At 38.2% G+C, this 24,076-nt stretch overlaps 1 protein-coding gene and 1 non-coding gene across 2 annotated transcripts in view; both read left to right on the top strand.

Annotated features, from left to right (window-relative positions):
• The window catches only part of PIK3C2A (phosphatidylinositol-4-phosphate 3-kinase catalytic subunit type 2 alpha), a 123,867-nt gene that overhangs the window by 82,744 nt on the left and 17,047 nt on the right, over positions 1–24,076 (top strand). Inside the window, exons 14-23 of the mRNA XM_030917962.1 lie at positions 5,863–5,974; positions 6,344–6,489; positions 8,661–8,849; positions 9,623–9,716; positions 10,198–10,292; positions 10,944–11,124; positions 14,484–14,588; positions 16,279–16,371; positions 18,403–18,532; positions 23,413–23,549. Coding sequence (XP_030773822.1) covers positions 5,863–5,974; positions 6,344–6,489; positions 8,661–8,849; positions 9,623–9,716; positions 10,198–10,292; positions 10,944–11,124; positions 14,484–14,588; positions 16,279–16,371; positions 18,403–18,532; positions 23,413–23,549 — 1,282 coding nt within the window. The remainder of the gene's footprint in view (positions 1–5,862; positions 5,975–6,343; positions 6,490–8,660; positions 8,850–9,622; positions 9,717–10,197; positions 10,293–10,943; positions 11,125–14,483; positions 14,589–16,278; positions 16,372–18,402; positions 18,533–23,412; positions 23,550–24,076) is intronic.
• On the top strand, positions 13,188–13,294 carry LOC115893707. Its single transcript, XR_004053769.1, has one exon. It is a non-coding gene; the product is annotated as a U6 spliceosomal RNA (small nuclear RNA).

Raw genomic sequence — 24,076 nt, 5'->3', positions numbered from 1 at the left:
GATGATCAAGAGTTTTCCAAAGGAAAAAAAAAATGGGTAAGTTTGGGATATGTTACATTCAGCACATGGGTGCATTCTGGAGAATAGATAATGCACACTGGCATATTAAAGCATCTCTAGGCAGGGCTCCGTGGCTCATGCTTGTAACCCCAGCAATTTGGGGGTCCAAGGTAGGCAGATCACTTGAGGTCAGGAGTTTGAGACCAGCCTGGCCAACATGGTGAAATCCCATCTCTGCCAAAAATATAAAAATTAGCTAGCTGGGCCTAGAGGCACACCCCTATAATCTCAGCTACTCTGTAGGCTGAGGCATAAGAATCACTTGAACCCAAAGGCAAAGGTTTCAGTGAGCCCCTCCCCTCCTGCCGCAAAAAAAAAAAAAAAAAAAAAAAAAAACTCTAAAGTTCTAAAAGAAAAATTTTTTAAAAAGGAGAAAAAAGCATCCCTAAAACTTTGTAGTCAAGAAGCCTATTCAACTGGGTCTTATGACAATATATTTACTATAATAACACTTATATTCATCTGAGTGCTACACAGGTATCCTTGTATTTATCACAACTGCTCTATGAAATAAGTGGTATTTTTATCCCTTTTTACAGGGGGGGATATCAAAGTACAGAGAATCAGTGACTCTCCCCAGGGCACTTAGCTAACACGTGGTAGAATTGGGACTTGAACCAGGCAATTTAGCTACAGGGTCTACATTCTTAACTATTACCCTATATTAACATACTCAAACTTAGTTGATACCATGACACTTTTTTATTGTTCCAGAATATATCTTTTGAAACCTTGTGTTCCAAGGGACAGTTTGGGAAATAGTTTAATAATAGATCTATTTAACTTAAGATAAAACAAATACTGAGAATGAACATTTCTGCTAATCTAATACTTTTTCTTCTTAAATGGCATATACCCCATTTGATTTGCCAGTAATCATCTGTTGACAATAATAGGATGTTCAAAACACTGATTTTACAAATTTGTTCTTGAAATATTTTCACATGTGCTTAAAAATAACATTTATTGGCTGGGCACAGTGGCTCACACCGGTAATCCCAGCATTTTGGGAGGCTGAGGTGGGTGGATCACTTGAGGTCAGGAGTTTGGGACCAGCCTGGCCAACATGGGGAAACCCCATCTCTACTAAAAATACAAAAATTAGCCTGGTGTGGTGGCGCACGTCTGTAATCCCAGCTACTTGGGATGCCGAGGCAAGAGAATAGCTTGAGCCTGGGAGGCAGAGGTTGCTGTGAGTCAAGACTGCGCCTCTGGACTCCAGCCTGTGTGACAGAGCGAGACTCCATCTCCAAAAGAAAAAAAAACACATTTATTTAAAAAATATTTTTCTTTCTTTTAATTACTTCCCCCATATTCGAGGAGGCAGTGTAAGATTTTTTGTTCTCTACATTTTGGTGGGTTCAGATTTTAATACCTGACATAATTTTGAACTACCAAAGGCTAAAGAAAGGCAGTTGAAGGGATTACTATTAATGGTGTGTATTAGGAACCTTTTGCTAAATGTAGTACATTACTACTCTAAAATAGAATATGTTGATAATACTGAAGAATTGTGTTCTCCACTGTCTGATAAATTAGTGTCAGAGAGCAGTTATGTGAAAGTTAAATATAATTTCAGCATTATCATTAATTTTTATAAATAAATTCTGAAAACCTTCCTGCTCTTGAAAGCACCAGGAGTCTTTGCATAATTAGAGAACTATCTACATTTTGCCACTTTTATTGTCTAGTAATAAATGGTTTTGTTAGATAAATGATATAATATTCTTTCATAATTCAGGAGACTGTCAAGCAAAGGGCAGTTGACTTCTGCTAGACATTTAAATAGTTTGCATCCAACACTCTGCTGTTAAAATAGTGAATAGATTGTATTAAGCTTGAGACTGCCAAGTAGTGCAGGCGACCTAGGTAATGTTAGGACTTCGCATTCAAGGAATACTCAGAAATTAAGAGAGAAGATGATTAAGAGAGATGATGATGATGATGATTATACTTTGTTTCTCTACATTAGTACATGTTTCTCTACATTAGTACATGTTGAGAAACAAAGTGTCATGTAGAGAAACAAAGTGTATAATATAGTTGAGTTAACCACTGTGTTATAATGATTTGTAATCCCAGTCTTGAAATTCTTTATGAAATAATTTCCGTTGAAGGTAAAATCTTATTAATGGTCACTATTATTGAAGCCAAATGACTCAAAGGCATTTCATGCAGCCTTAATAACAAATGAGTTCTTTTTTAAAAACCTTTTCTTTTTTTTTTTTTTTTTTTTTTTTTTTTGAGATGGAGTCTCACTATGTTGCCCAGGCTGGTCTCAAACTCCTGGCCTCAAGTGATCGATCTTCCCACCATCCAATCCCAAATTATAGGCGTGAGCTACCATGTCCAGCACAAATTAGTTCTTAACTAATTTTTCTGAAAACTGGCACATAAACAGAATTAAGCAGTTAACCTGTCTTTCCTTTACAGTTATTTCTGACGGTTACCAAATAATTTATGTGGCGAAGTTTTTTTTGTTTTTGTTTTTGTTTTTTGAGATGGAGTCTCACTCACTCAGGCTGGAGTGCAGTGGCATGATCTCGGCTCACTGCAACATCTGCCTCCTGGGTTCAAGTGATTCTCATGCCTCAGCCTCCAGAGTAACTGAGATTACAGGTATGTGCTATCACACCTGGCTAATTTTTGTATTTTGGGCAGAGATAGGGTTTTGCCATGTTGGCCAGGTTGGTCACAAACTCCTGGCCTTGAGTGATCCACCTTCCTCGGCCTCCCAAGTGCTGGGATTACAGGCGTGAGCCACCGCGCCTAGCAGTAATTGATATGACAACTTTTTTTTATAGAAAATCTTTAGCCCATTATGGTGGCTCAGGCCTGTAATCCCAACACTTTGGGAAGCCGAGGCGGGAGTTTGAGACAACTCTGGCCAATATGGCAAAATCCTGTCTCTACTAAAAATACAAAAAAGTTAGCCAGGTATGGTGGCTCGTGACTGTAGTCCCAGCTACTTGGGAGGCTGAGTTGGGAGAATCGCTTGAACCCGGGAGACAGAGGTTGCAGTGAGCCAGGATTGCGCCACTACACTCCAGCCTGGGCGACAGAGCAAGACTCCATCTCAAAAAATAAAAAAAGAGAGAAAATCTTTAGATAATAGATGCAGAAGGAATGGTAGAATTAGAATATTATAATTTTGCAACCCATGCTGAAATAATAGATTTTGGCTAGGGTTTCTCAATCTTGGCAATATTGACATTTCAGGCCAAATAATTTTTTGTTGTGAAAGACTGTTTTGTGCATTGCAGGATGTTTAGCGGCATCCCTAGATTCTACCCACTAAATGCCAGTTGTCCCCCTCAGTTTACAACCAAAATTATTTGCAAATTACCAAATGTCTGCTGGAAGGAAAATCACTCCCAATTGAGAACTATTGATCTAAGCAGTGATCATCAGTACCACCTTTTTTGTTTTAAAACCTTACAGTCTGTGAAAATGCCTTCCTAAAACCATTAAATAGTTTTTCTGCAACCTCATAATTGATGGCTTAAACTGATAGCACTTGAACTAAACTGATCAATAGTAACATCACAGATAACACAAACAGTGTGTACCTTTTAATTTGATAGAATAAGAAGTGGTATACAATACCAACTGCGAAATAGTAAGTATTCTTGCCAAAGAATTAAATCTGAATCAAATCAGTCCTCTAGGTCTAAGTTCTTCTGTGTGGAGAATACAGGAGGACATGTTAAATGACACCGGAGGAGTATAACCAGCAAAATTCAGGATATGGAAAATTCTATAGAACAAAAGACCTGGTATCATCAACAAATAAATAGCAAGGTGGAGAAAAAAAGAGAAGGAGACCAAACAAGAGTTAACGAACTTTTTCTGCAAAGGGTGCCAGATAAAAGTAGTTTAGGCTTTGCAGACCTTATAGACTCTGTCACAAATGCAAAAGCAGTCATAGACAGTACATAAACTAATGAGCATGGCTGTGTCTGGTAAAAGTTTACTTACAAAGCCAGGTGTAAAGGCCAGTTTACACGTGGCTATAAATAAACTTTGTAAAGGCAGGTTGGAGTTTGCTGACCCTGAATTAAAAGATGTTTAAAAAGACGTCCAAATGTATTGTGCCACTGCACTCCACTCTGGGCGACAGAGCAAGACTCCATCTCAAGAAAAAAAAAAAAAAAAAAAGATACATCCAAATGCAAGTGTTAGGCCTTGCTTGGATCTTGTTTTAAGCAAATCAACTGTTTTTTAAAAACATCATTTATGGGACAATCAGGGACATTTGTATAGTGACTAGGTATTTTATGGTCTTAAGTAATTATTGTTAATTCTTTTAGGAGGGATAATGGTATTGTACTTATTACAGGAAACTTTATTTTTTAGCGATATGTAACAGTATTTATAGATTAAATAATATCAGGATTTGCCTTAAGTCTAGTTGGAAGTAAGGGTGGTTCTTAGACATAACGGACTATAGCCCGGTGTGGTGGCTCACACCCGTAATTCCAGCAGCTCAGGAGTTCAAGGCTGCAGTGAGCTGTGATCACACCACTGCATTCCAAGCAGGGCGGCAGAGTGAGACCCTGTCCCCATATATATGAGACGGATTACAATGTATCCAAGATTCAAAGCCTGTTTGTCAAGAGAAAATCTTAAAACTGGAGTCTAGTTTTGGTAAAGATATTTGCTGTTTGAATAAAATGAACAAATATTTGACAAACTTTATAGTTTTCTGCTTTTGTATATCTTATGTTGTTTTTCAGAAATTTCATCTGTGTAAAGATATGTCAATATCTTTGAAAGAATGTTTTGATTGAGTAGGCCATAAATTAGTAGTCTAGGGCAGGGGTCAGCATACTTGAGCCCATTGCTTCTTTTTATAGATACAAATACAGTTTGTTAGAGCATAGCATGCATATACATTTAGGTGTTGTTCATGGCAAATTTGAACTACAACAGCAGAATTTAGTCTTGCAGCAGAGACTGGTCCACAAAGCCCAAAATATTTACTCTCTGGCTCTTTATAGAAAAAGTTGGCAGACCCCTAGTCTAGAAACAGATGAAACTTCTCATATCTGGCCAGGTGTGGTGGTTCATGCCTATAATCCCGGAACTTTGGGAGGCTGGGGCAGGCAGATCACATGAGCCTTAGGAGTTCAAGATGAGCTTGGGCAACATGGTGAAACCCCTTCTCTACAAAAAAAAAAAAAAAAAAAAAAAAAAAAAACAAGCATTAGCTGAGCATGGTGGCATGTCCCCGTAGTCCTAGCTACTTGGGAGGCTGCGGTGGAAGAATCATCTGAGCCCAGGGAGGTCAAGGCTGCACTGAGCCATAGTTGTGCTACTACATTCCAGCCTGGGTGACAGCAAGACCCTGTCTCAAAACAAAACAAAAAAACTTGTTTTGTTTTCTTTGGCATGTATTTTTGATCTAATGATTAAAGTCAGCAAGCAGTTCTGTAATCCAGACCACCACCTTGATGATATATTTCTTTGTAGAAAATCTTCAAAGACTATTCTTAACCTTCCTATTTATAGAAGTTGTTTTCTGAGTCCTTACATTTTTTGTGTTCTGTCCTCAACACCATTTTCCCCAAGATAATGTCCTTTAATTATCCCCCTTTGTTCTCACCCTACACTTCAATACATTTACCCTACACCTAAAAAGTTTCAGTACAATGTGGAGAGTGAATCCTTCTGATATGTTCTTAAAGATATCCTTTTTATTTAGTTGATCTAATACTAACTTTTCAAATTCATTACATGTGTTGTGAATTTTGAATTAATTTTTAAAATGAAAATCACATTATTCTTTTTACATCTATGAAGGTTTTTAACATGTGGAACTAAACTTCTATACCTTTGGACTTCATCACATACAAATTCTATTCCTGGAACAGTTACCAAAAAAGGATATGTCATGGAAAGAATAGTGCTACAGGTAATGGTACTTCTTGACATGTAGAGAGGTGTAAATTGAAATTTCTTCATAAAATGTGTGCGTGCATACCATGACTTGGGTTGTTAAAGAAACCTAACTGATCTTGTTTTAATCTCAGGTTCTATCTTCTATTTTAATATCAATATTTCTGAGAAGCAGTAAAACATGCACTGTACCCATCCCAAAAAATATGTATGTGCTATTGAGAATTACCAACAATGGTAATCAATTGCAACAAGAAGCATTAATTTAATATTCAATGTAAATACACCCTGATTGCTAAGAAAAAATCTATTGTCTTAAAGACAAAGAGGTTAATGTGGCAAATACGTAGACTGTAATTTGATCAATTTCTGTTAAATTTTAAAGGTTGATTTTCCTTCTCCTGCATTTGATGTAATTTACACAACTCCTCAAGTTGACAGAAGCATTATACAGCAACATAACTTAGAAACACTAGAGAATGATATAAAAGGGAAACTTCTTGATATTCTTCATAAAGACTCATCACTTGGGTATGCTCTGTTTATTCTGTTTTGTGCTAAGTATCTCCTATAATGTAAAAGTCAAGGCTTACATTAAATATCCTGATTCTGTTCATGATTTATCAGCTTTCTTGGTGTGGAAAGTTTTCTATTTACTTTTTTTCAATAATCTACAAAATTTTTGTCTTGAGGGCCAGCTAGTATTTAACTTATTTTTTAAATTATATAAAAAGACTACATAACTGCATAAAAGTTTAGAAATTTGTCAAGTCAAACCTTTTTACTTAAACAAAAAGCAAACAATAGACTGGCAACTATATTTACAATAAATATCAAGAGTTTTTTTAACCGTAAAGAACTTCTTGTTAATAAGATTAAAACCAACAACTCAGTAGTCAAGGAGACTAAGTATGAACAAGCAGTTTTTTTAGAAAAATACAATGCTTTTAAACAATCTGAAAAGATGTTCAATTTCTTAGTAATCAAGGAAATATAAATTAATTCAAGATACCATCTAACACATCAGAGTGGCAAACATTAAAATACCTTGTTAAAAGTGTTGATAAGGATTTATAAAATGGGAATTATACATTTGCAGAAGTACAAAAAGCTACTTCTCCTTTGGAGAGCAATTTGGCAAAATCTACAAGGTTATAATGTGTATATTCTGTGACCCAGCAATGCCATTTCCAGTTATATAAAACTCTTTTATATTTTTTTATGGAGACAAGAATATTCACTGCAGTATTTATTTGGATTATTGAAAAACTTTTTGGAGACTGGGCGTGGTGGCCCATGCCTGTACTCTTGACACTTTGGGAGGATGAGATGGGAGGATTGCCTGAGCCTAGGAGTTGGAGACCAACCCTGACAATATAGTGAGACCCTGTCTCTACAAAAAAATTAAAAGTAGCCAGGCACAGTGTTGTGCATCTGTAGTCCCAGCTACTCAGGAGGCTGAGGTGGGAGAATTGCTTGAGCGCAGGAGGTCGAGGCTGCAGTGATCCATGATCTCATCACTGCACTCCAGCCTGGGCAACAGAGAACACCCTGTCTCAAAAAAAAAAAAGGAAAGAAAAATTGATTGGAAATGTCCATCAATAGGGATTAAATTAAGACACATTTATCTGGTACAGAACCATGTAACTATTAAAAATGAGATTATAGACTGAACGTGGTGGCTGACGCCTATAATCCCAGCACTTTGGGAGGCTGAGATGGTGGCACACACCTGTAATCCCAGCTACTTGGGAGGCTGAGGCAGGAGAATCGCTTGAACCTGGGAGGCAGAGGTTGCAGTGAGCCGAGATCGTGCCGCTGCACTCCAACTTGGGTGACAGAGTGAGACTCCGTCTCAAAAATAAATAAAATAAAAATAAATAAATAAAAATGAGATTATAGCTGTATGTACTAATGTTTAAAATAGGTTAGCTGAAGAAAACCAGGAGTAGAATCGTGTATATAGTGTTATTACCATGAAAATAAAGGAAAAAAGAGGATCTACATATATCCACATGTGTGCCTTTGTATGAATAAACTATCTCTGGAAGATCATACAAGCTTAGGTGTTTGCCTCTTGGGAGGGGAATTAGAAGGAAAGAAATTTCATTATGTACCTTTTTCAGTATTTGAATTTTTTCATTACTCCACATGAAATGAATATATATATATATATATATGGATGGATAGTAAAATAGTGAAACATTTCATTCACGTAAACATTTGTGATTAAGCTTAAAACAATTAGGATCTTCAAGTCCTTTTCATTTGAATATTTCTCAGTTGAACTGTATAAATATGTTCCAAAATTTTATAGTTTTTTTTTTTCATAGCATTTGATTTTATTTGTACAAAATGGATGAAATCCTTGCTGTCTCTTAGGGTGGTATCTGCTTTTTCAGCCTGATTTCTAGTGCCTGGCATCTCATTAGAGCTCAATAAATTTTTATTATACTGAATTATCCTTCATTTTCATAACTAAGGCTCTTTTATCAAGACATAGTCATTTCTTTCAGTTCCCAGATTAGCATTAATTACTGGCATTTGCCGTACATTGCATTTTTCTATTCCAAATTAGTATTAATGATTTTACGAAGAAGTAGCTGTCCCAAATAAATAAATTTCTTCTTTATATTTTTAATCATTGAGATTATATCATTATGCTATCACTGAGAAGTAATTTAATTCTATTATATATGCAGACTTTCTAAAGAAGATAAAGCTTTTTTATGGGAGAAACGTTATTATTGCTTCAAACACCCAAATTGTCTTCCTAAAATATTAGCAAGTGCCCCAAACTGGAAGTGGGTTAATCTTGCCAAAACTTACTCATTACTTCACCAGTGGCCTCCATTGTACCCACTAATTGCATTGGAACTTCTTGATTCAAAGTAAGTCAAATACATTTATTTGCTCTTGTTTTATTGTCAGTTTTTCCAGTAAGGTATGTTGCCAGAAGTATGTCCTTTCCTTTTAACATGAAAGCAATTCAATATAATGCAAATGTGTAAATGTATATTTATACAAACATATCTTCTGCATTGAAGTCGTCAGTAAAGCATTTCATGTCCTTTAAAACTAGCCTAAAGAAAAGGTTAGGTTGTACATTTTGAATAATTTATATTTTTATGATGTGGGCCAAAATTAATTTTTGTAAACTTAAGATTCCTAAATAGGCCAGGCTCGGTGGCTCACGCCTATAATCCCAGGACTTTGGGAGGCCGGCGGATCACAAGGTCAGGAGATCGAGACCATCCTGGCTAACACAGTGAAACCCCATCTCTACTAAAAAATTGAAAAAATTAGCCTGGCGTGGTGGTGGGTGCCTGTAGTCCCAGCTACTCGGGGAGGCTGAGGCAGGAGAATGGCGTAAACCTGGGAGGCGGAGCTTGCAGTGAGCTGAGATCGCGCCACTGCACTCCAGCCTGGGCGACAGAGCGAGACTCCGTCCCCCCACAAAAAAAGACTCCTAAATAATCCCTAAATTGAATCTGTATAGCACAATAAGATTGTCTTCTTACAAAAAGAAGACATACATTGCTTTTGAATAAAAGAGATATCTTAGTGTTCTTTGTCAGGACTAGATTGAGATTGTGTTTTCAGGAAATAGAGCTTCACTGGAAAGAAATCACTGTCCAATCTTGGTTTTATGGTAATCTTCTAGATTTGCTGATCAGGAAGTAAGATCCCTAGCTGTGACCTGGATTGAGGCTATTAGTGATGATGAGCTAACAGATCTTCTTCCACAGTTTGTACAAGTGAGTTTTTTTTACTAGATTACCTCCCTTTATACTTTCACTCTAGTTTTTGATGGGAACTTGCTAAGGGATCCCCCTTCTGTTTAGGTTAAAAGTAGTTTTGTAGTGTGGGAACATTGAGGGGCATTGCATTTGGATTTAGTGTGAATTTTTTCCCACTATTGTCATCTACCCCATTTGAATATTGTATACAGGTACCTGTATTTTTAGTTTTCAGACTTTTTAGAACAAACCAGACTTGAGCTTTTCTTTGATTTTTCTTTACTGGTGAGTTCAACATAGCTAATGAGTGTTATTCTATACTTTTGTGCTTGATTTATTCATTTGGCATAGGTTAATTCATCTATCTAATTTTTATAAGTATCATCTTTCATCAGTAAGAGTAATACTTGCTTTATATAGTTTCTCTTTTGATAGTTTTACTGGAACACTTTAACATGGGGACGGACCACTAATAATTCTTATTTTCTTTTACGTGTAGGCTTTGAAATATGAAATTTACTTGAATAGTCCATTAGTGCAATTCCTTCTGTCCAGGGCATTGGGAAATATCCAGATAGCACACAGTTTATATTGGTAAGATTTAAATTCTATTAATTACTGTATTTCCATTCCTAGAATTTATAGAAATGCCATACTCTGTAAGTCTAAATGGCATGCCACACTACTTATTGTGGATACCAGATATTTTATTGAAGTTATTATATTTAAAGGAGCTAAATTTACCCTCTAATGCAAAAATTTGAAAACCCTGATTGCAAAAATTTGGTATCTTATAGCTCTATAATAATGAATGGGTTTTGACTTGCTTATGTAGCTTAAAATAAATTTCTGGTTATCAAAAATTGAGGCCAAGCGTGATGGTTCATGCCTGTAATCCCAGCACTTTGGGAGGCTGAAGCTAGTGGATCGCTTGATCTCAGGAGATTGAGATCAGCCTGAGCAACATGGTGAAACCTCATCCTTACCAAACATACAAAAAAATTAGCCGAACATGGTGGTGTGTGCCTGTAGTCCCAGCTAGTTGGGATGCTGAGGTGGGAGGATTGCTTGAGCCTGGGAGGTGGAGGTTGCAGTGTGGCAAGATCACACCACTGGACTCCAGCCTGGGCAACAGAGCCAGACCTGGTCTCAAAAAAAAAAAAAAAAAAAAAAAAATTGAACTTATTTTTCCAAGAGGTTCACCTAGTTCTTAGAATGACTAACATAAATATTTTGCTGTATTAGGCTTCTCAAAGATGCCCTGCATGATGTACAGTTTAGTACCCGATACGAACATGTTTTGGGTGCTCTCCTGTCAGTAGGAGGAAAACGACTTAGAGAAGAACTTCTAAAACAGACGAAACTTGTACAGCTTTTAGGAGGAGTAGCAGAAAAAGTAAGGCAGGCAAGTGGATCAGCCAGACAGGTATGTACCCATAAAAGGTAATACAAATGTGTCGATGTTAAAGGAAGGATCTTTATGGTGCTGACTGATTAAGTTGCTACTCTTTATTGGTAGACTCCCAGTAGAACTCTATACCCATGCTATTTGGGGCAGATAAATTCAAAGATTGTTTAAAATATATAGGAACATATTTCACAACCTATTAAAATCAATGATTTTCCCATGCTTATTTATTTCCATGCTTATTTATTCCTTTCTGATGAAAATTGTTTTCTTAAATTCCTTTACCTCCATTATCAAAGTCCACAGTATTTTCATCACACCAGAAAGAAAGCATGTCCCCATTTTCCCCTCCCAGCTGCTAAACTGTTTTCTGTCAATATGGATGCGTCTATACTTCTATATGAATATTCTGGACACTTCATGGCCTTTTCTATCTAGTTTCTTTCACTTAGCATAAAGTTTTCAGAGTTCATCTATGTTCCAGCATCTTTACTACATGCCATTTTTGGTTGAATAATATTCCATTGTGTGGATATATCACATTTTGTTTAAACATTCATCAGTTGGTGGACATTTGGGTTGTTTCCACTTTTTGACTATTAATAATAATACTGCTGGCCGGGCGTGGTGGCTCACGCCTGTAATCCAGGCACTTTGGGAGGCCCAGGCAGGCAGATCACGAGGTCAGGAGATCGAGACCATCTTGGTTAACAAGGTGAAACCCCATCTCTACTAAAAATACAAAAAATTAGCCAGGCATGGTGGCGGTCACCTATAGTCCCAGCTACTCAGGAGACTGAGGCAGGAGAATGGCGTGAACCCGGGAGGCGGAGCTTGCAGTGAGCCGAGATTGTGCCACTGCACTCCAGCCTGGGCGACAGAGCGAAACTCTGTCTCAAAAAAAAAAAAAAAGAATAATACTGCTGTGAATATTCATGTATAAATTTTTGTTTAAACAACTGTTTTCACTTAAGAATGGCATAGCTAGGTCATATGGTAGTTCTCTACTTAATTTTTTGGAGAATCGTTAGAATTATTGTCTGTAGCAGCTATATCATTTTACATTCCCGCCAACAATATAGAAGGGTTCCAGTTTCACCACATTCTCACCAACATTATTTTTTTTCCTGGTTTTTGATTATAGCCATTCTAGTGGGTGTGAAGCAGTGTTTCGTTGTGGTTTTGATTTGAAGTTCCCTAGTGACTAATGATATTGAGCACATTCTCATGTTTGTTGGCCATTTGTATTTCTTCTTTGGAGAAATTTCTATTCAGAGTCCTTTGTCCATTTTAAATTAGACTTTTTGTTGTTGAGTTGTAAGAGTTATTTATATATTTCGGATACTAGACCTTTATCACATACGCTATTTGCAAATATTTTTTTCATTCTGCAGTTGTCTTTTTACTTCCTTAATAGTGTCCTTTAATATGTTAATACAGAAATGTTTAACTTTGATGAAGTCCATTTTATCTGTTTTTTTCTTTTGTGGCTCATGGTTTTAGTGTCATATCTAAGAATCCATCATCAAATCTAATGCCATAAAGATGTTTACCTGTGTTTTTTTCTAAGCTTTTCTAGTTTTAGCTCTTATGGTTAGGTCTTTGATCCATTTTGAGTTAATTTTGGTATGTGGTATGAAGTAGAGGCCCAACTTTATTCTTTTGAATGAGGTTATCCAGTTGTCTTAGCACCATTTGTTAAAGAGACCCCCTCCTTCCTCTTTTTTTTTTTTTTTTTTTTTGAGACAGAGTCTTACTTCTGTCGCCCGGGCTGGAGTGCAGTGGCCGGATCTCAGCTCACTGCAAGCTCCGCCTCCCAGGTTTACACCATTCTCCTGCCTCAGCCTCCCGTGTAGCTGGGACTACAGGCGCCTGCCACCTCGCCTGGCTAGTTTTTTTGTATTTTTTTAGTAGAGACGGGGTTTCACCATGTTAACCAGGATGGTCTCGATCTCCTGACCTCGTGATCCGCCCGTCTCGGCCTCCCAAAGTGCTGGGATTACAGGCTTGAGCCACCACGCCCGGCCTCCCTCCTTCCTCTTGAATGGTTTTGGCATACATGTCAAAAATCAGTTGACCCTGTGCTTGCTTTGGCAACACATACACTAAAATTGGAACGATACAGAGAAGATTAGCATGGCCTCTACACAAGGATTACGTGCAAATTCACAAAGTGTTCCATTAAAATTAAAAAAAAAAAAAAAGACCATATATATGGGTTTATTTCTAGACTCTCAATTCTATTTCATTCATCTATATGTCTATCCATATGCTATATTTGGTTGTTTTTTTTTTTTTTTTTTCCTTTTTCCTTGAGACAAGGTCTCTGTTGCCCAGGCTGGAGTGCAGTGGTGTGATCACTATTCACGACAGCCTCAACCTCCTGGGCTCAAGTGATTTTCCTGCTTCAGCCTCCCAAGTAGCTGGGATCACAGGTGTTTGCCTGGCTTTTTTTTTTTTTTTTTTTTTTTTCTTGTAGGGACAGGGTTTTGCCATGTTGTCCAGGCTGGTCTTGAACTCCTGGGCTCAAGCAGTCCTCCTATTTTGGCCTCCCAAAGTCCTAGGATTACAGGTGTGAGCCATCTACCCAGCCTATACTTTTTTTAATTACCATAGTTTTACAGTAAGTTTTGAAATTGGACAATGTGAGTCCTCCTACTTTGTTCTTTTTCATTATTATTTTGGCTATTCAGGGAACACTTGCAATTTCATATTAATTTTAGGAACCATGTATCCATTGCTGCAAAAAGGCAGTTGGAATTTTGATAAGAACTATAGATTAATTTGGGGAAGTATTACATACAATCTTAATTATAAACTATTACCTCTATACACATTGTTTACCTATTTTCTCTTTACTAAACAATACTGCAATGAACTTTGGTTGGTGTGTACATTTTTACTTCTTTGCTAGTATTTCTTTCAGAAAATTCCTACAGGTGAAATAGCTGAGTCAAGAGCAACATATATTTTTAGTTATAATAGTTGTTACATTGCTCTACAAAAGAAGCTACACCTGTGTACACCTCTCTCCCTACCAATAAATTGTGAAATTGTTTTCTAACACAGGATGTTGTTTTAAATTTTCATTTGATAGGTGAAAAATTGCACTCATTTTTTTTGGTTTCTATTTCTTTGACTATTAGTGAGCTTTAACATTTTTGTATACATTGGTTGGCCAAATGTACTTTTTCTCACTATATTTATAGCCTTTGGCCATTCTAGTTTTATAGTAAAAATTAACTCTCTTTAGTAACAACCTTTTTTTGACCATTTGACAACTGGGCATTTTATGAATTGTATCCACAGCATAACTTGTCTGAAAAATAGATCTTTATTTGCATTATGTACTTACAGTATCACATCTCTTTCTATAGGTTGTTCTCCAAAGAAGTATGGAACGAGTACAGTCCTTTTTTCAGAAAAATAAATGCCGTCTCCCTCTCAAGCCAAGTCTAGTGGCAAAAGAATTAAATATTAAGGTGACACATACAATACTTAAAAGTTCATATTACATTTGAAAATAATAGGAAGAAGGCAAATGGGCAGGTATGCTTAAGGCAAACGAAGGTAAAACCTGCATAGGTTGGTTATAAGCATGGATGGTTGTGATTAGGATCCATATTTATCTTAGCATATTTTTTACCTAACCACCATTCCTGAAAAAAAAAAAAACAGTATAAAATTATTTACTGCCTTGGGCTTCATTTTTTTAAATTGGTCTCACCGTCTTTTTTGTTGTTGTTGTTGTTGTTGAGACAATGTCTCACTCTGTTGCCCAAGCTGGAGTGCACTAGTGCGATCTCGGCTCACTGCAACCTCCACCTCCCGGGTTCAAGCAATTCTCCTGCCTCAGCCTCCTGAGTAGCTGGGACCACAGTCACATGCCACCATGCCCACCTAATTTTTGTATTTTTAGTAGAGACGAGGGTTCACTTTCTTGACCTTGGGATTCGCCTGCCTTGGCCTCCCAAAGGGCTGAGATTACAGGCGTGAGCCACCATGCCCGGCCTTTTTGTTTTTTTGAGACAGAGTCTTGCTGTGTCACCCAGGCTGGAATGCAATGGCGCGATCTCGGCTCACTGCAACCTCCGCCTCCCAGGTTCAAACGATTCTGCTGCCCCAGCCTTACAGGTACCTGCCACCATGCCTGGCTAATTTTTGTATGTTTAGTAGAGATGGATTTTTGCCATGTTGGCCAGGCTGGTCTTGAATTCCTGACCTTAGGTGATCCACCGGCCTTGGCCTCCAAAGTGCTGGGATTACAGGCATGAGCCACCATGCCCGGCCAGTCTCACTGTCTTAAATTAGCTTTTTAGTCAGTTTCATTTTAACAGTAAGATTTGATCATTGCTAATAAAATTTTTAGTGTTTATGAATACTTCCATGGCTAATTAATTAAAATAGTACCATAAACAGAAGAATGGAGGTCTCATCTAAGATCACAGTGATTTAGAAGAAGGAAAAGGATATCACAAGATGTTGTGTTCTGTTGATGGATTAAGACATTTACAAAGCTCAAACTTTAAAAGTTTGTGTCTCAAGTTTTTGCTTCTCTGCCTAGCGAGAAGATGTTTTAGTCAGATATGCTATGTTTAAGTTTCAAAAAGTATTTTTACGTATTTGTTATCTTCCAGAGAGTCTAGAAAAGCAATTCTAAATTAGCCGGGCGTAGTGGCGGGCACCTGTAATCCCAGCTACTCGGGAGGCTGAGGCAGAAGAATTGCTTGAAGCCGGGAGGCAGAGGTTCGACCTTGAACCTGGGAGGCAGTGAGCTGAGATTGCACCACTGCACTCCAGTCCAGGCAGCAAAAGCAAACTCTATCTCAAAAAAATAAATAAAATGAAAAAGCAATTCTCATGTGTTACTTCATTTGCTGCAATTCAAAGGAACAAGTGTTTAGCTGGGCCTGTAGTCCCATCTACTCAGGAGGCTGAGGCAGGAGGATAGCTTGAGCCCAGGAGTTAGAGGTTGCGGGAAGCTATGGTTGCATCACTGCATTCCAGCCTGGGTAACAAAGCAAAACGCTGTCTCTAACAGAAATAAAAATAAAAAATAAATCTAAAAAGAAGACACAAAGGAAGAAGTGAAAGGGGAAATGCGTAAGACAGAAAAAAAAACTAAATCCATTTTTATTTATCTTTCTAATGCTTAACATGTTGTATTTGCAGTCGTGTTCCTTCTTCAGTTCTAATGCTGTCCCCCTAAAAGTCACAATGGTGAATGCTGACCCTATGGGAGAAGAAATTAATGTCATGTTTAAGGTGAGTAAATAATGTTACTATTTTTTAATGGCAGTTTAGAAATTTTTTTATCAAATTACTTTCCCAAAATTGCAAAGGTGATTTTATTTAATATATTTTTAAATTCTTTTATTTATTTATTTTTACACAGTCTTGCTCTGACACTCAGGCTGGAGTGCAGTGGCGCAATCTTGGTTTACTGCAACCTCCACATCCTGGGTTCAAGTGATTCTCCTGCCTCAGCCTCCCAAGTAGCTGAGATTACAGGCACCTGCCACCATGCCCGGCTAATTTTTGTATATTTTAGTAGAGACGGGGTTTCACCATGTTGGCCAGGCTGGTCTCAAACTCCTGACCTCAGGTGATCCACCCACCTCAGCCTCCCAGAGTGCTGGAATTACAGGTGTGAGCCATCGTGCCCAGCCAAAAATTTTACGTGTTTTGATCATGATTTGTATAGTTTGAAGAAAGGACGAAGAATTTTAGTTAATTCAGTGAGTTGGACATGTGGACGTTCATAAAGATTGCTTCTACTGAACCACCTTTGATATATATAATAAATTCCTTTGTACTCAGATCTGGTTTTGAACTCTATATTTTGTTTTATCGATGTAGGTGCCTTTTTCTAAACCAGTAACATCTGTTTTGAATACAAGAATTGTATGTGTTAAGTTTTATTCTTTTAATTTAATTTTTTTTTTTTTTTTTTTGAGATGGAGTTTGCTCTTGTTGCCCAGGCTAGAGTGCAATGGCGCGATCTCAGCTCACCACAACCTTCACCTCCCGAGTTCATGCAATTCTCCTGCTTCAGCCTCCCAAGTAGCTGAGATTACAGACATGTGCCATCACATGCAACTAATTTTTTGTATTTTCAGTACAGACGAGGTTTCACCATGTTGGCCAGGCTGGTCTCGAACTCCTGACCTCAGGTGATCTGCCCGCCTCGGCCTCCCAAAGTGCTGGGATTACAGGCATTAGCCACCGTGCCCAACCAAGTTTTAATATTTTTTAAGGCAAATTCTCCTTATTCTTTTCCATAATTTTCTTGGCTAGTCTCAGAATGTATTCATTATTATGTGTTTTTAAATTATTTTATCCAGTTTAAAAAATAAAATGAAAACTTGTTCAGGTTTTAGTTAAAAAGTAATTCATTTTGGGAGGGTTAATTTTTTTAAGTAAACTTTTCATTTTGAGATAATTATAGATTCATAGGCAATTGTAACAAACTGTACAGAGGAATCCTGTGTACTCTTCCTCATAGTAACATCTGGTATAACTGTAGTGCAGTATCACAATCAAGATATTGGCATTGATACAGTCAAAATATAGAGCATTTCATTATCCCACAGATTCTCCATGTTGCCTTTTTAGAAAACTGAATATAGGCCAGGTGCAGTGGTTCACGCCTATAATCCCAGCACTTTAGGAGGCCGAGGTGGGCAGATCACCTGAGGTCAGAAGTTCGAGACCAGCCTGGCCAACATTGTGAAATCCCATCTCTACTAAAAATATAAAAATTAGCCAGGCATGGTGGCAGGCGCCTATAATCCCAGCTACTCAGGAGGCTGAGGCAGGAGAATCACTTGAACCTAGGAGGCAGAGGTTGCAGTGAGCCGAGATCACCCCTCTGCACTCCAGCCTGGGTGAAAGAGCAAGACTCAGTCTCAATAAATAAATAAATAAATAAAATAAATAAATAAACAAATAAATAATTGAGTATAATTCACATACCATAAAACTGAAACTTTTAAAGTATACCGTTCAGGGAACTAAGATATGAAGAGGTTAAGTATCTTTCCCTAGAATGCTGCAGAATGGTAAAAAGGCAGTTCTGTTCATCTCATCGGTGTGTGCAACCATGCCCACCTAATTTTTGTGTTTTTAGTAGAGGCGGAGTTTCCATCGCATCGGCCAGGCTGATCTCGAACTCCTGACCTCAGGTGGTCTGCCCACTTTGGCGTCCCAAAGTGCTGGGATTACAGCTTTCATAGTATGTAATCTGTTAAGTCTTTTGGAGATGTACAAGTTTTGTTTTGTTTCCTTGATATCAAGGTTGGTGAAGATCTTCGGCAAGATATGTTAGCTTTGCAGATGATAAAGATTATGGATAAGATCTGGCTTAAAGAAGGACTAGATCTGAGGATGGTAATTTTCAAATGTCTCTCAACTGGCAGAGATCGAGGTAAGTTTATTAGCTGTGTCTTGATGTCTTATTTTTTTCCTTGAACTTAGCTTAAAGTGTACCTGCCCTAAAGGTTCTGATGCAGATACCCTGGTATCACAGTTGTTTCTTATTTTAATCCAGTGTTACTTTATTGATTGTTGCTTATAATTAAGTCTCTTTTAAAAATAACTTAGTGGCTGAGCATAGTGGCTCATGCCTGTAATCCCAGCACTTTGGGAGGCCGAGGTGGGTGGATCACATGAGGCCAGGAGTTTGAGACCAGCCTGGGCAACATGATGAAATCCTATTTCAACTAAAAATGCAAAAATTAGCCAGGTGTGGTGGCGTGCCCCTGTAATCCCAGTTGCTTGGGAGGCTGAGATGGGAGAATAGCTTGAACACGGGAGGCGGAGACTGCAGTGAGCCAAGATTGTGTCACTGTACTCCAGCCTCGGTGACAGAGTAAGACTCTATCTCAAAATAAATTAAAAAAAAAAATTTTTTAAACTTAGTGTAGCCTAAATAAATGCTTTGCAGTAGTCAGAGGTGTACATTAATTGACCCAGTGAGGATTTTATGGTCTTTAGCTTTTAAACTTAAAAATAATGCCATATCTCTGGGTGCAGTGGTTCTCACCTGTAATCCCAGCATTTCAGGAGGCCAAGTGCAGGAGGATCACTTGAGTCTAGGAGTTTGAGACCAGCCTGGGCAACACAGGGAGATCCTGTCTCTTCAAAAAGAAATAAATAGTCTCAGCTACTCTGGAGGATGGGGTGAAAGGATTACTTGAGCCTGGGAGGTTAAGGCTTCAGTGAACCGTAATCATGCTACTGTACTCCAACCCGGGTAACACAGTGAGACCTTGTCTCAAAACCAAATAAATAAATAAGGCCTTATCTAAGTTAAATCAACTTTGATTTTATTTTTGTAAAATAAAATCATACAAAGTTCTTTTCTACTAATAGCAGATTTCTATCTTATTATTTATTGAACCATTTTGAAGTAATGAATGTAAAACATCCTAATATCTGATATGCCATCATTATTGGCAGCCATCATTATTCTTATTCAACAAATGTTTGTTGTTTACCATCTATAAAATGGTAAGAATATGTGGTACTTATATTTTAGAAGGAAGCAATAATACATACAAGTAATCAGAGTATGCTTTAATAAGCTGAAAGCTCTAAAAGTTGTAAAGGCAATACTGTCAGGTTTTAAAGGAAAGACCATCTGCTGTTGGTGGAAATGAGAAACACTTCACAAATTCTATGCATAGACACTAGGAAGTCACCTGAAAGATAATCATCCTTCCAATATTTGCCATTCAACGTATGCTTAAATGCCTATAATGAAGGGGAATTCACTGCATTTCAAGGCAGTTCATTCTATCCTGTGCAGCCCTGATAGCTATATATTTATTTTTTCATATTCAGGTGATTAATGGGGACTGAGTCCTGGTGTCTTTTACCCATTGGTTACAGTTCTGTTCAGAGACTATCATATAATTAAGTTAAATCTTTCTTCACCCTTAACAGTATTGTGGCCTCAGATTCTGAATTCCCAATTCTTCAGCCATTTATGAAAGATTACATTACCTTATCACCTTATTTTTCTCCTTGCAAATGATTCAGGTAATCTGTTGTCTCTAAGAATGGCACCTGGATTTTGTAGAATACAAAAGGGTGACCATAGTGTCACACATGTGAAACTATTCATAAATAAAATTAGTAAGTCATCATCGTACTAGCTCCTGCTAAGCCATGTCTTGGCCATCCTGTAACTTGTACATTTTCTTTTTCTTTTCTTTCTTTTTTCAGAGATGGGATCTTACTCTGTCTGTCACCCAGGCTGGAGTGCAGTGGTGTGATCATAGCTCACTGCAGCCTCAAACTCCTGGGCTCAAGAAATCCACTTGCCTCAGCCTCCCAAAATTAGCTGGATATGATGGCATGCACCTGTGACATGCCACCACACCCAGCTAATTTTTTAAATTTTTTCGTAAAGACAGGGGTCTCACTATGTTGTCCAGGCCGGCCTCGAACTAGGCTCAAGCAGTCCTACCACCTCAGCCTCCCAAGTAGCAGGGAATGTAGGCATGCACCACTGTGCCCAGCTATGTACTTATACATTTTTGTATCTTAGAACCATATGTAGGATGTTAGCTATTAACTTTGTTGTATTTGATACACTACTTTCCTATTTGTTGAGTTCGTTTTAAAACCTGATTTTTGAGTGTTACAGCTCTTTTAGAATTCACATAGCAGAGGCCAGGCACAGTGGCTCACGCCTGTAATCCCAGCACTTTGGGAGGCCGAGGCAGGTGGATCCCTTGAGGCCATAAATTTGAGACCAGCCCAGCCAACATTGTGAAACCCTACCTCTACTAAAAATACAAAAAATTAGCCAGGCGTGGTGGTGCACGTCTGTAGTCCTGGCTGCTGGGAGGCTAAGGCACGAGAATCTCTTGAACCTGGGAGGCAGAGGTTGCAGTGAGCCCAGGTGGCGCCACTGCACTCCAGCCTGGAAAACAGAGTGAGACTCTGTCTCAGAAAACAACCAGAAAAAAAGGAACCAGATGAATTCATTCTGCCATATGTAACTAGACTACTAGAATTAGAATCTGGCCCCCCATACTTTCTATCCGGGTACCCTGGCAGCCTTGGTCAACTTCTGTTTCCTACAATCCTTTGTCCAAAGTAGAGTTCTGTTTTCATGTATTTTATTTTAACACAAATGCATCTCCTTCATTTTAAAAATATATCAATTAATTTTTTAATTGTATAAATAATATTTGCATATAGTAGACTATCCAGGTAATGTATAACAGAATAAATTGAAAAGTGTTCATTTTCTCTCATACCTTCATCCTCAACTCTAGGTACCCTCTTTCCATGATATAACTACTTGTGTAGCCTTCTGGAAATGTTTTGTGTATATTCTAATATGCACAACCATCTTTTCAAACGCAAAAGTACAGTTCTCCATCTGGATTTTGTCTTTAACATTATTTTTGAGATCTTTCTATCAAAGCACATAATTCCTTACTGTTTTCTTTTGTGTAAATATCACATAATTTATTTGTTTGATACTTGTTTGCTTTTTTTTGTTTTATTTTTTGAGACGGAGCCTTGTACTGTTGCCCAGGCTGGAGTGCAGTGGCATGATCTCAGCTCACTGCAAGCTCTGCCTCCTGGGTTCACGCCATTCTCCTGCCTCAGCCTCCTGAGTAGGTGGGACTACAGGCGCCTGCCACCATGCCCGGCTAATTTTTTGTACTTTTAGTAGAGTTGGGGTTTCACTGTGTTAGCCAGGATGGTCTGGGTCTCCTGACCTCATGATCCGCCTGCCTCAGCCTCCCAAAGTGCTGGGATTACAGGCATAAGCCACCGCACCTGGCAGATACTTGTTTTAAAGGAGTCAGAGAGAAAATAAAAAACAATTTGTTCAGCCAGGCATTTATATTTCAATTAGGAGGCCAAAACATATACTTGAGATTTAATCATATCACAAGGTCAGTCTTCATCTGTTCTTCCTTTGAAAGTGCTAGTGTATTCTGGAAGATTCTTATCTTGCCCAAATATATGATTAAAGAAATTTTTTTGTGCTGAAGTGGGACAGTGTGTATCTTATATGTAACTTGACCAGCTAGGTCAGTGTGTTCTTGTTTGTAATTAAAATAGTTTTCCTCGCTGGGCACGGTGGCTCACGCCTGTAATCCCAGCACTTTAGGAAGCCAAGACAGGCAGATCACTGAAGGTTGGGAGTTCAAGACCAGCCTGGCCAACATGGCGAAACCCCATCTCAACTAAAAAAAAAAAAATACAAAAATTAACTGGGCATGGTGTTGGGCACCTGTGATCTCAGCTAGTTTTCCTTTGGGGATTAGTACATGGATGTATAGACCAGAGAGTCTGAAATAGTCAAAATTGATGTTTACATGTTAGATACTTTTGAAAATAAAGAATAAGGGATTAGTACATGGATATACAGACTAGAGAGTCTGAAATAGTCAAAATTGATGTTTACATGTTAGATGCTTTTGAAAATAAAGAATAATTTTGATTGGTGGCCAGACTTGATTTTTTTTTTTTTTTTTTTTTTTTTTTGGACAACAGGGTCTTGCTGTCGCCCAGGCTGGAGTGCAGTGGTGTCATCTTGACTCACTGCAACCTCTGCCTCCTGGGTTCAAGTAATTCTCATGCATCAGCCTCCCAAGTAGCTGGGACTGCAGGTTTGTGTCACCATGCCTGGTTAATGTTTGTATTTTTAATAGTGGTGGGGTTTTGCTATGTTGGCCAGGCTGGTCTCAAACTCCTGACCTCAAGCGATCCACCTGCCTCGGCCTCCCAGAGTGCTGGGATTGCAGGCGTGAGTCACTGCACCCAGCCAGACTTGAATTTTTTTGAAAGTAACAATTGCTAGCTGGTTTCTTATATCAAAGATTGAAAACTAACTTTTTAAAAGGCATGCAGCCATAAAAGAGAATGAGTTCATGTCCTTTGCAGGGTCGTGAATGAAGCTGGAAGCCATCATTCTCAGCAAACTAACACAGGAACAGAAAACCAAACACCTCATGTTCCCACTCATGTGGGAGTTGAACAATGAGAACACGTGGACACAGGGAGGGGAACATCACACACCAGGGCCTGCTGGCAGGTGGGAGGCAAGGGGAGGGCGGACAGATACCTAATGTATGTGGGGCTTAAAACCTAGGTGACGGGTTGATAGGTGTAGCAAACCACCATGGCACATGTATACCTATGTAACAAACCTGCACATTATGCACGTGTATCCCAGAACTTAAAGTAAAATTTAAAAAGTAATAATTTTAAAAAATGTTTAAAGGCTTACTTTGGGGAGACAGCTTTACATAGCTTAATATTTTATCGTTAAAGGCATGGTGGAGCTAGTTCCTGCTTCCGATACCCTCAGGAAAATCCAAGTGGAATATGGTGTGACAGGATCCTTTAAAGATAAACCACTTGCAGAGTGGCTAAGGAAATACAATCCCTCTGAAGAAGAATATGAAAAGGTAATTAACATGTCTCCTCATTCCAGAAAGCTTTGTCAAAAATATATTACAAAGGTTTTAAGTGCTTTCATTTTCCAGGTCTGGTGACTAAATCATCATTAACTCAGGAAAAGAGCATCTTTTTCTAAGTATAGGAAAGAATGTAAAACAGAATGCATTTAATGGCAGGAATCTGAGTGAAACCAATGCTAAATTACGCCCCCAAAAAAATTCTAAACACATACTTAGAGGCCAGCAAAACAGAGGCATTTTTCTAACCCAGAATGTTATATTTCCCAAAGATCTTGGAAGAAGTTAGGGAAATGAGTAAAACAGGCTGCATCATGTGGTATTTAAGAACATAAATTAGGGGCCAAACTCTCTGGGTTTGACTTCAGATCCCAAGTCACCCAGCAGCAGCAGGGCCTTATGCAAATTATTATTAGTATTATTTATTTATTTATTTATTTTTTTGAGATCGAGTCTCGCTTTGTCGCCCAGGCTGGAGTGCAGTGGCGCAATCTCGGCTCACTGCAAGCTCCACCTTC

This window comes from Rhinopithecus roxellana, chromosome 15 (genome assembly GCF_007565055.1).
Source record: "Rhinopithecus roxellana isolate Shanxi Qingling chromosome 15, ASM756505v1, whole genome shotgun sequence".
Lineage (NCBI taxonomy): Eukaryota > Metazoa > Chordata > Mammalia > Primates > Cercopithecidae > Rhinopithecus > Rhinopithecus roxellana.
The sequence above is the reverse complement of the archived record's forward strand: the minus strand, read 5'-3'. Positions and strand labels throughout refer to the sequence as shown.